At 35.8% G+C, this 12,905-nt stretch overlaps 1 protein-coding gene across 1 annotated transcript; it reads right to left on the bottom strand.

The window, feature by feature from the left end:
* Positions 1–10,687: 10,687 nt before the first annotated feature.
* LOC106959137 (cationic trypsin-3-like) lies at positions 10,688–12,648 on the bottom strand. Its single transcript, XM_015051501.1, has 6 exons — positions 12,434–12,648; positions 12,051–12,228; positions 11,768–11,971; positions 11,368–11,480; positions 11,133–11,266; positions 10,688–11,051 (listed from the first exon to the last, which is right to left on the bottom strand). Exons 1-6 carry the CDS (start codon positions 12,468–12,470, stop codon positions 10,896–10,898), a joined length of 822 nt encoding a protein of 273 aa, XP_014906987.1. The 5' UTR covers positions 12,471–12,648; the 3' UTR covers positions 10,688–10,895.
* Positions 12,649–12,905: the final 257 nt, after the last annotated feature.

Genomic DNA, 12,905 nt, shown 5'->3' with positions numbered 1-12,905 from the left:
TCCTCATCTCTCTCCCTCCTCTTTCCACTTCTCCCTCCCTCTCTCATCCACTCACCATTACATCCTCACTGGTTCAGTCTTTGTTCTAAAAATCAATTGTGCCTCAACTATCAAAGGTGCCATGGTAGTGCTGGCAGAACAGGGGAGGCAGCTACAAGTTTTACCACTGCAGACATTGGCTTATAAATTTAAACAGAACTAATTAAAGCTAATTTTATCAGGCTTGTTGCTGTTGTGTCCCTTGCAGAAATAAATTAGCTGACACTCCATAGTCTGAAGAGCCTAACTTAAAGTTGACCATAAACAGGTTAATATGGGCTATTCAAAATAAAGCATTTATTACATTTTTTACTCAAAATCATTCTTAGACAATGAGATTTTAGTCTGTTGTGAGTTCCTTCTAGAATGAGCTGTTTTAGGATTTCTGGCTTTAAATTCAAATAAGCTGCTGCTGGCCACACCCCCACAACTCAACGTTTACACTCGCACGTGAAAATGGCTGCAGAAACAATACGCAATTATACAAACGTACATCTTTGAAAATAATTAGTAGAGCCTCCTGCACAACCAACAAGAATGCAGAAAGTGGTGTCTGGAGGGTAAGTCAACTACAAAACACTTGTCTTTTCCAGCAGCCATTGCACATGGCATACAGTGGTAAAACCAGCTGCTGGAGTTCAGCTTGGGTTGCTAGGTAATGGGCAAAGCTTTGCTTATTTGTGACATTATACACTTGAATTAATACATAACTAACTTACAAGTAACTTTTCAGAAAGATATGTACATGTTTTAAGTCAAAATTCCTTAACAGTGATTTTAGTTCCATTGGCAGATTATGTCACATAATTTTTCAAATGGTTATAAGTGCAATAATCTACCAGTGGAACTAGTACTTTTTCATTAATATGAAGGTTTTATTGACTTAAAGCTCATATTTTTTACTGAATTTGTTTCTTGTGAGCTAGTTTTGTTTTATTTAAAGTTCACTAAGATATTTGGACTAGAAAATACACCAAAAATACTTGGTAAGATTTGTTTTGTATTTCTAGTTACTTAGCAATGAATATCATGTTCTTTTTCTCTTTTCCTCTCATTTATTAGTTTTCCTGGTGTTTATTTGGGTCTCTCCATTTTCTAGCAGCAGTTTTATCTCTCAGACTCAACAACAGTTGGATTTTGTTGTTTAAATTTGGAGTTTTTCTTCTTCATGCAGCCTCTTTTTGTGCATTTATAGACCTTTATTAAAGGTGTTTATCTGTCCGTCTTCTTCCACTATCCGTAAATGAGGACTCTACTTGTGTCCTCATTCATAATATTTTAACATAGAAAAGAAATTGTTGCACATCTGCAACTTGGGAAGGGTTTTTTGAGGCTACATGACATCCACTGGTTTATAGAGAACCACTGGTTACAAGTGGAAAACATCTGGTTGGTAATCTTCCAGGAAGTGAAATTTAACACCAAGACACATTATTTTTAAGTTCACAAAAATTGCAAAAACCCAAGAGATGCACCTCATAATCTGCAGCCCTCAGAAACATGTATAAACATTAGAGTTCATGACAGAATGATAAGAAAAGACTAAACACGTATAGCGTGCTTGGAAGGGTGGAGAAGCAAAAACCTCTCTAAAACAAATATGGCAACACATTTTAGGTCCATAAAGATTCATAAAGCTGAATTAAAATGAACTGCAGAACTTTTGCACCAATGTTCTTTGTAGAGATGCTACACATTCAACATCCAGTCTCAAACATCAGTCTACTTGAGAAACCTATTTGTTATTTTCAGAGCTGAAAACACGCTAAAAAGAAGTCATGATGATGTTTACATCCTTAAGCAGCCTGAAAGAGTGATTCATCCAGAGTGTCTAATCCTTCAAAGTGACTGTTTTCAGAATCCAGAAAGAAAGAAAAAGGTCTGAAACTCTGTTTCTGTGCACAGGACCATCATTTTGAATACTAATGGAAGTTTCTCCATTTCCAAATAAAAGATGTTCAGTCTTCAGGCTGCCTGGAACAGCTTTGGAGAAGAAAACATCAAAACATAATTATTACTATGACTGCTGTACATCACGTTTGGTATTCAGATGAAGACATCTTGAGTTGTAGTTTCTTTAGGTTTTCATAACTCTATTTTTGCTGGTTGTTATTCAGTACATGCCAAATATACCAAAATTAATTTGGAAAATTATTACAGATACTCAAATATTATTATACTACAACAAAATCAGGTCATTTAGATTAATTAATACATATTTTTATAGTTTCTTTTTTTGTATTGTGGAGTTGACTCTAACCAATAGAAATCTGAAAAGGACGATTATTTTTGCACAGGCGATTGCATGTTAAGAGAATCACGAAGTGGACACAGTGTCAGGAGCAAAAATAGATTATAAAGACGTTTTCTATTAATATTCTGGGATGCGTCTTAAAATAAAACCCTCCAGCCTCATGGGAAGCCTTTGATATGCAAAGAACTTCTTCAGAAATTTTAAAATGTATTATCTATTTTTGAATAGCCTAGTGAATTATTTGTTACACGCATGAAACCGGTTGATTTAATCCATTTCATCTATCTGGGCCAATAAAAAAATCCAGAAATTACGAGATCTAATCTGTTAATGTTCATTTCCTGAAATGAGATTTTGTCCTGAAGTACCACAGCGCCACCTAGTGGGTCTGAAAGGTCGAAACCACAATGAAGCCATAGTGACGTCACACATATATAACTCGTCACGCCTAATCAGTCAATCAAATCAATCAAATTTTATTTGCATAGCACATTTCAGCAGCAAGGCATTTCAAAGTGCTTTACATAATTAAAATAAAAACAGCATATGAGAAAGATTTAAAAAACATAATTAAAACGTAAACAGTGAGAAAGAGAAATAAAAAGCTGTATAACTTTAGTTGAGATGCCGTCAACTGGGACTCCAACCCTTTGGACTTTAGTCAAAACGCCAGTCACGTTCCTCCAGCGTAGTGTTTCTCAAACTTTTCAGGCCAAGGACCACTTAACCCATTTAATAAACACTCACGGACCACCTAATCTGAAATTGCCCCGCGATAACACATCGTAATACAACCTGAAATGAAAATATTACTCTCTTAACTCACTTATTGTTGTTTTCTTTGTTTGTCCCAATGAGAAAAGTGGTGCTGTTTGGTAAATGTGACTGGGCACAACAAAGCCATGAACAGGTCTACTTGGGCATTTTGAGTTATTAACAGATTCTGGCAGTATATAAGGTTTCTATTGTTGACAAACACATGGAACTAAAATAATAAATTGTTCTTTACTACTAAGTGTTGTGTGAATTAATAACATTTAGGGCTATTTATGATTTAGAAGCACAATTAAAGAAAAATAGACTTAAGTTGCTTTAACTGTAATAAAAAATAATTTTCCTGCACCATTAAATATAAAAATAATTAACCCATTTCTAGCAATTATGTTTATTAATATAATGTAATATTTTTTAATTAAATAAAAATAACAATTGCTGTTGATGTGAAAGCAGAGCATCATTCATTACCAAGCGAAGTCATAAAATACAAAGAACATTCTGACTGGAATGATTCCTGCGGCTAATCGTTCAAAGGAATCTAATCGCTAGAAAACGACACATCAATACTCAGCAGCTATAACTTAGCTTCTTCTGACCATATAAGTAGTCATGGAGTTGTTTTCTTTCCACCAGCTTTTCTTTTCAGTAACCCAGTTTTCAGCCAGTTTTCCATCATTATATATTTAACACAATCCTTTGGTAAGCTAGCTGTAGCGTCGCAATTTGAGCTGACGTCACGACAAATAAACGGTCGTTTACATGCAGTACCTCGCGAACCACTATGGGGGCGCCCGCGGACCACAGTTTGAGAAAGACTGAATTAGAGGCACAGAAAGGAAGCAAGACCGATGCAGCTGATGCATTTAGTCAACTCAAGCAGAGTTCATGGAACCGACAGGCCTGATCAGAACCCGTATGGGTCCCACAAACACTGAAATCAGGTTCTGATGGAGATTAACAAATGAGACAAAACCTGAAATAATCTGTATATTTTAGATTTGCAGCAGGAAGTAGAAAAACTAAACAGAACCGTTTTCCTGCTGTTTTTTGTTTCTTGTTATTTTGTCCAAAACTCTCAGATCTAAACATAAGAAGGACAACAAGTGTCAATAATTATAAAAATAGATAAGTAAATGGCATAATAAAGTAATGAATGAACCAGATATTGCATCAGAAAATAATTTCCTCAGCTTATTTAATCATACAGTAAAATAAATGTATCTGTTTTTAATTCATCTGCAGAAAGTTTAATGTCTGTTAATATTAATAGAAAGTATGGAGAAAATACCAGACCTGCGATCACCAGGGAGAGTCCAATGTTCATCATGACTGAGAGCTGCAGATGGAAAATATGACAAAAATTCACAGTAAAAAACAGATAAACAAGAACGTGAAGATAATTTATCCGTATGAAAATCAGCAGTTTGTAGAAAAGCTGCTGGAATCAGATTAGAGTCCAATACATTAAAAAAAAAAAAAAATCCAACTAAATATTTAGCTGCTTAAGTCCTGAAACCTTTTTCTTCATTCTGGATTAATTTGAACTTTTTATCATTTGTTTAACTTTCTGAATACATTTTTTTACATCAGCTAACAGAATCCAACAAATGTTATAAACAGTTCAATAAAGACACAAAAAATGAGTAATAAACAATTTACATTATAACCACTTGTTAATCTGTTGCTACGCAATAGATTTATTAGTAGATGTAATTAAAAATGTTCTAAAATATTTAGTTGAGTCTCTAGCCCAGGGGCACATCAACATGCGGGAGGAAGCTGGACTCAAACCTACAACCTTCTGATCACAAGACAACTACTCTACCCACAGAGCCACGGTCGCTTACCAGGGAGTCTGTCCCTGGTCAAAGTCAAAGTAAAAAGGTCATTTAAGGAAAATATTTGTAACTTTTAAGTTAGAGTGTATTTAGAGGACACTGTAAAAAGAGTATTAGGCTGCAAACTAATAAGTTTGCAGACCAAAATATTTAGTTTGGAACTCCTTAAAAGTTTGAGTTGACTTTCTGTAGAATTAAGTCAAAGAGATTTTAAATGTTTATTAGAACAAAATAAATGATTTGAGTAAGAGTGGTTTAAATTTGTCATGTTAAACCCCCTTATGAATTAAGTTATAAAAACTTAGCAAATTGAGTTGGAAGGACTTATGAATTGAGTTGGATGATCAAAATAAATTGAGTTGGTCAGACGTAGGGTACGAAATAGGCATTGAACTCAATTGTTTTAAGTAAAGTCAAAGTGAAAAGTTCCTTTAGGTTAAAGATTTGTAAGTTTTATGAACACAAAAAAGTAAGTTGTCATAGCAAAAGCAAAAGAATTAAGTGAAATTAATGTAAATAAGTCCATAAGATGAACTGCAGCGGAAATACACTTTTTAGATAGGGGATACCATCCTTTATTGATTCATGGTAAAAACGGCTTCAGCTTCCTGCTCTCTCTGCAGCCTCCTGTTCTACTTGTCTGATATTTAGGATCAAAGTTCGGGGATTATTTGAGATACTAATTGGCTGATCCAAGCTGTAAAAAAAACACCAGGTTGCCGTGGTTACGCATCATAACAACTGGAAATCCTTGCAGCTGTTCAGCATCCAGAACCAGAGGGAAAACAGAAATGATTCAACCAGAAAATCTAGAAAGCAAAAAATCAGAACCAACAGAACTTCTCCAACATGCAACATTTTCCTCTTTCCTCTTTATTGCAATAAATAAAAACACAAAGTCTATTAAAACTGAACCCTTAGACCAGCTGACCCGACAGAAAACTTTAAGCTTTGTTATCTTTGGATCAGAATTTTTTAACATGCTTCCTTTAATTATTAGACAAAATGTTCTTGCTTTTCAGTTAAAAACTGTGGAGGTTGGTCTGAAGTGTCTATTCTCTGCTTTAATGTTTTAGGGATTTTAGAAGTTTATCCTCATTTTAGGATAGGAGGAACATGGACAAAAACCTGAAAAGTGTGGCATGAATTTTATTCTGTCTCTCTGAGTCAAAAAACATTGAATAATAAACCAAATTTCATGACCTCAGTTATTAATTCAGACAATATTTAACTGAAATGTGTTTTTAGGACCTCTGAGGCTAAGGCCTAGGAAGCGGGAGCTAACGGTGAACTTTTGCAGCTGTGACCAAGCAGCCATGAATCTGCCTTTCTGTTTTCCTCAAAGTCATGGCAGATGGTCTTATCAGCTTTGAGGGAACAGGGCTGGTGACTTGCAAAAGTCCTGACCGTGAAATGTTGATTTAAAGACAAGATAAAAGTTACACCCGGGTGATATAGCTAAAAGTTTTTCATAATAAACAAGAATTTGTTTTTAAGATGTTTTTGTCTTACATAAGATCTGACTGTAAACCATGTCTCTACGTTTTGATTGTCTGATCTCATTTTGTTTTTGTATTAAGAAAACCAACAATAACTGAATCTGTATTTTTTCTTTGTCTCATTCTGGTTAAATTTTTGTATAAATTTATCCTCATATATTCAATGAATGAAGTGAAAACACATCTAAACATCTGACTGGAATCCCTGCTGGTTGGTCTGACTGGTTGGGTTAGCTGGTTGGTTTTACTGGTTGGTTTAGCTGGTTGGTTTTAATGGTTGGTTTAGCTGTTTGGTTAGTTGGTTGGTTAGCTGGTTGGTTTAGCTTGTTTGTTTTACTGGTTGGTTTAGTTGGTTGGTTAATCTGGTTGGTTAGCAATTGGTTTAGCTGGTTGGTTTAGCTGGTTTGTTTTAATGGTTGGTTTAGCTGGTTAGTTTAGCTGGTTAGTTAGCAATTGGTTTAGATGGTTGTTTTAGCTGGTTTGTTTTACTGGTTGGTTTAGCTGGTTCATTTTGCTGGTTGGTTTAGCTGGTTGGTTAGCTGGTTGGTTTATCTGGTTGGTATTAGAAACAGCTGTACATCATCAGCACAGCCATACAGATTCTCTCCAGACATAATAAATAAAAATCAGGGGGCTGATTATTAAACCCTGAAGGACTCCAACCAGCAAATCCTCAAACATGCGTAGAAATGAACAGGTTCAAAGAATTTTTTTAAAAACTCATTGCTTTGTGTTAGCCCCTGGACCTTGGCCTGGTCAGCACCATTGATTCAGAGTTACACATTTCCCGCTTTTTATCTTCTTTGTTCTCCAGATCACACAGAAGCTACTGCTGTATTATATTTAGCAGATAAAATCGCGTATGATTTTATGTGCTAAATAAAAGAAAATCATATTTTTCCTCACAGTTATTAATGAATTTTGTTTTTTTGTTACTGTTTGGTGTTTTCATGTTTACATCCTGCGCCTAAAATTCAAAGCATTGTGGGAAATCTTTTAAAAGTAAACGAGGAAACTTGTTTCTGTTTAGAATTGCAGATTGGCCAAACGGTGTAAATTTTAACTTATAGAAACCACTGACATTTTTCTAAATGCTCCAACTAAAGTTACAGAAATACGAAGCTAAAAAAAAAAGCAAAATGTTGACAGAAAATTATAAAGATTTTGCTGGTGAAGTTCAGGATCATTATAACTAAAACTTAACTTTCCATTAACTGACAGAAATGTTAATTGATGGAGAAAAACTATAACTAACTGGAAATATATTGTGTGTTTATAAAACTAAAACATACTGGAAACATAGATATAGCATCCTTTGTTTTTGTGTTAATGAATCTGCTTCTTAGCCTTTTGAACTGATGTGAAACAGATTTTTTTGTTCCCCACAACAGCCGTTTACATCAACTGTCGGTGATTTACGGCACTCCGCTCCTCGTGAAGGCAAAATGACAACGGCAAAAGTTTGGAGAAAAAAAAAACAATCAATAAATCAATATATACTTGTAATTATATCTTCTGTTGAGTATTTGTTGCCCAATCAATGTAAACATAATAACAACACTTTGGTTAATTTTTAGGTATAGAATTCAAAAGGTCAAAGTATGAAAAAAACTAAAACTACTACAAACTAAAACTCAGCAATAATAAAAATGAGCAAAAACTAATTAAAACTGAATTAGACAAAAAGTCACAACAAAATAAAACCACTAAACTGTGAACTCCTGTCTCTCTGCTCTGATAAAACAAAGCTGACCGAACATCCTCAGGGGTCAGAGGTCAAAGCTGTGCTTCATCCTGGGCTTTTCTTTTTGAACAGATTTTAGCTTTTATTGTGCAGAATATCTTACTAATTTAATGTATTTTGATCCTTATTTCACAGTGTTGTGCTTGTATTGTTTTTTATTAAAATTTTAGTGTTTTTATTGTTTCAGTGATTCTTGAGAATAGGCACAAAATGGGTTTTAATTTTCCCATATTTTTTTTATTTCCCAACCTTATGTATGCAAATATGACAAATAATGTATAGAAAATGTGACAATGCTAAGGTACAGGCTCCCAGTTGCGAATTTTTTTTAAAAATTACATTTTTAATCAACCTGACCCAGAACTTTGTCATCAACATCTGACGAAAATAAATCTAAAATGATTTTTAAAATACCCCATTAGTGATATTTTTACTCATTTTACAGACAAATGCTTCTTAAGAAACAAAATAAATATTATTTAAAACCAAAAACAACAAAAAGGCCATCTGACGGAGTTGACAGTGAATGACGGAATTGACACAGAACTGAAGGTGGTGACAAACTAGCGAGTAAAATGAAAAACTTAATACATGTGAAGTAATGCAATTTATGTAAAATACATTAATTAGAATGAATTAATTGCACATTTAAGTGAGATTTGACAACAATTTCACTGAAAGAGTCAGAAAAACTGATGGAGTTGACATCTGACGGAGTTGACGAAATGCCAAACTACCTCAATTTATATGATGTTATTCTGAAGGAGGTCATATTGTAGCTCGTCAGGTCCATGAAATCTTTACATTATACCAAAATTAAGCATTTATTTCACAAAATTTCATCAAAGTTTTGTAAACTGTCAGTTATGGAGTTGACACACCATGGATGTGACAAGCAACTTAGGAATAAAACAGAAGAAAAAACTAAAGAATAACATAAGCTAACCAGAGCTAACTAGCCCTTTTAGCAAAGGAAGAGAAAAGACGACCATAGACATAATATAAGGATAGACGCCTCATGGACCGCTCTCGCCTATTGTCACTGACGAGATTTAGGGCGGCCATCTTGGAGCGGTACTCCACTCCACTCAGCGTTATGTGTTTAGCAGGCACAATGACGTATCAGCGGATTTAATCGATCATAACACACTTTTGTTACTGGAAACCATATTCAAACATCTATCAAAGCAACATTTATAAACAATTGTATTTTTTAAGTAGGTTTTGTTCATCATATTTAAATATGCTTAGTGGCTATAACAATAGAATAGGAATATTCTGATATCGATGTATGAAGAGCATATTACAAAGCACACAGCCGTTCATAATTTAATAAATTATTTAGTAATATCAATACATATTTTATATAACTATACAAACACTAATAAACAAAAGATTAATAAGGGCACAAATAAATGATTAATACTGAATTATATATATATATATATATATATATATATATATATTAGCTGACTGTATAGCACAGTGGGTAGACACCAGTCTACCACCCGGGAGACCGGGGTTCGAATCCGGGCTGGGGCGAGTACAACAGTGCAATTGAGCTATGCAGTGTGGGTCCTTAGGCAAGACCCTTGGAGCTATATAGCCTACCTCATACCATGAGAGACATTGATATGCATAACATGCCATACTCGATGGGGCTGTGGAAAACCACCCTTGAAGCCAACCGCAAACCACTTGCACAAGTGTCCATCAAATGTGGCATATACCAAGGAGATGCTCTGTCCCCACTGCTGTTCTGCATAGGCCTGAACCCCCTCAGCCAAATCATCAACAAGACTGGCTACGGATACCGACTTAAGAATGGGTTAAGACTCGGAAGCTACTAACCATGCATGGAGGGTTCCACCCCAAATCCAGCACCCTGAGACTGTACACGAGCCGTAAGGAAGGAGGCAGAGGACTAGTGAGTGTGAGAGCCACTGTCCAGGATGAAACATCCAAGATCCAAGATGAAACATCCAAAGCCAATGACACTTTGATTAACTGCAATAGAAGAAAAGTTTCTACAATAATTTTGTATATTAAATTTGTGGCAACCAGAAGTTGCCATTAATTAGCTTTACCTGTTTTTACATATTTTCTTAAAACGTCTTTCATTCCAAATTTTGACTTTAAAACTTTTTTTAATTATTGAACTTGTATCTTTACTATTTTTTAGTATTTTTAAGTTATTTGGATTTTATTATGTGTTAATTGTATTATGTGAATTCTGTTTCATTATTTTTGTTTACAGCTCTTTTGTCTTATTTATTTATTTAATTTCGAACAGACATAGTTCTAGAGAACATAGTTTAAATTTCTCTAGAACTAAATCAGGAATAGTAATTTCAGAGTTTAGATGCTGCATGTTCATTTCTGATGTAAAATAAAGACAAAAAATGAATAAATTACTTCTGGTGTTCAACTTTATGTGATCTAAAACTCATGACTCATCTAAAACTAGATTAATTTCAGGGAAAATATCAACTGGACAAAATGAACCAAGAATGTAAAGACAATCAACCAGGAAATGTTTCTTTTTCATGCATTTATTGATTTATTTTCCATTTCTGAGACAAAGAAAAGCTCCATTATTGGTTCTCACAGGGAGGTCAAGGTCAGGTGAGAAAAAACAAAACTACTAATCCATCCTAATTCTACAAACCTGGAACAAACGGATGAAGATACAAATATAAAATTATATCAGAGGAAATTTGATGAGAATTTTATTTCATGATAGTTTATGTTTTAACAAGCCCAGTTGTTTGACGTATCCAATCTATGTATTCACACACATCCATAATGAAAGCTGATATGGCACATGCATAATGGTTGTTACTTCCAGCAATCACACCATAAATCTTCCCTTTGAAGGTCACTCCTCCACCAGAGTCGCCCTGTGGGAAAATAAATATTTATATTGTAAAACTGAGAAAGCTTCTATTCAATGTTCAGAGAAATTAAAGACACCAACTTACAGGAGAAGAATCCTTGCCCGCCTCTTGAACACAGAATCTACGATTGTGCCCTTCATAATTCTGGAGACAAGATGAACAGTCATCAACTGTCATGTCGACACACTGAAGATGTGGTGGAATAGGAGCATTGGTCACTGTAGAGAAACATGAGAATCATAAACATGTCCTTTTCTCCACCTTCTCTGTAGAGACAGAAACAAAGATTTTATTCTCATAACTTCAACATTTCTCTCACCTCTCTCATACATGGGGGAGGATTTCATTTTTCCAGAAATGAAGGTTTTCAATGTTCCATAAAATGAGCCGGTTGTCATTGCTCCCTCTCCTGCCAGCTCAACAGAATCACCTCTAAAACACAATAAGAATAAAATGTAAAAATACAAGATATAGAAAATTAATTATGAAGAACAAAGAAAGAACAGAAAATAAATCCAAGAAGGACTTCATCCTCCTCCAGTCCTCAGTGTCCTGTGTCCATTACATGTGTCTCTGGTCCAACACACCTGAGCTGAACGGGTTCTGGTTCTGCTGGTGGCCTGATTACCTGACTCAGGTGTGCTGAAGCAGAAGCAGCAGGACTGGAGGAGTGGAGACAGAAAACCTGAAGTCATGTTTTTGATCAGAGATAGACTTACTTTTGAGGACGATTTCTGCAGTCTGGCAGCGGGACAGGATTGACATTTGTTACTGGTCTCTGAAGCCTCATCAGCATGATGTCATGCTGCTGGCCGTTGTCAGTATAAACCACCCGGTAGTTTTGGTTGGGTTGGATTATCTGATCGTCCTGCTGAGGATTCCTTTGACCCCGTGGATGAACTCTGAGCATTGCTGCCATAGTCCTGCGGAACAGGTTAGATTTTAATGAACACACAGAAAACCTGATCATCTGCAGATAAAACTGTCTTGTTTCTTTCTCACCGTCCTTGCAGCCAGCAGTGAGCTGCAGTCAGGATCCACTCAGGGTGGATCAGAGATCCTCCACACACAAAATGACCATTAGCAGTGATTCTTACATGATAAAGACGCTCGTTGTTGTTACAGTCATGACCTCCAATGATTCTCTTCTGCAGAGAAACATCTGAGTTCACTGAAACACCTGAAGAAGAAAAAGAAGGATTTTATTCAGAAACCAGGTACAAACATGGTGGCTGGAACAGAAAAAGGATAAACAGTTAAAGATTAAAAAGCATCACAGTTTCGGTCTGAAACAGAGTCAGAGGGAAGTTTGAGAGTCACAGAGAGGAGCAGCCTCCCTGGAACCAGTGGAAGTGTCTCCAGTGTCTCCAGTGTGTCCAACTCACCCAGCCCCAGCAGCAGCAGAACCTTCAGCAGAGCCATTGCTGGTCCAGATTCCTGTGAATGTCTGCAGTCCTGCAGCAGCTTTTAAACTCTGTTCACAACTTCCTGCTGGACAGGAAGCCACCAATCACAGGACGTACACCGATCTGTCCAATCACAGGATGGACACCGATCTGTCCAATCATAGGACGGACACCGATCTGTCCAACCACAGGACATGGGTCTCTTCCAGGCTGGCTGGACCGCCCCTTACATCTGATCCACGGCTCTCCAGTTTTCTGTACGTCAGACAGTTTTTATTTCTGGCTGCTCTGTCAGTTTCAGTCCAAATGTTTTCATGACAAAGTAAAGAGCAAAGTGAGCTGAAGATTTGTAGGATTCCTTTAAATTTGGTCGATTAAAACATGGTTAAAACAAGGTTAAAACATGGAAGAGCTACCAGTATGTGAAAACATTCATTAAACTCAACTTGAC

Source organism: Poecilia latipinna, unplaced genomic scaffold (genome assembly GCF_001443285.1).
Source record: "Poecilia latipinna isolate Pla-1442-1.1 unplaced genomic scaffold, P_latipinna-1.0 Scaffold1049, whole genome shotgun sequence".
In the NCBI taxonomy this organism is placed as follows: Eukaryota; Metazoa; Chordata; class Actinopteri; order Cyprinodontiformes; family Poeciliidae; genus Poecilia; species Poecilia latipinna.
The sequence above is the reverse complement of the archived record's forward strand: the minus strand, read 5'-3'. Positions and strand labels throughout refer to the sequence as shown.

What these genes read in the sequence shown, in the direction of transcription:
- LOC106959137 (XM_015051501.1), bottom strand. Translation starts at nt 12,470, where the DNA reads ATGGCTCTGCTGAAGGTTCTGCTGCTGCTGGGGCTGG. An exon ending in CACTGCTGGCTGCAAGGACG is followed by an intron (nt 11,972 to 12,050) that starts GTGAGAAAGAAA and finishes CCTGTTCCGCAG; the next exon opens with GACTATGGCAGCAATGCTCA. An exon ending in CGGGCAAGGATTCTTCTCCT is followed by an intron (nt 11,052 to 11,132) that starts GTAAGTTGGTGT and finishes ATTTTCCCACAG; the next exon opens with GGCGACTCTGGTGGAGGAGT.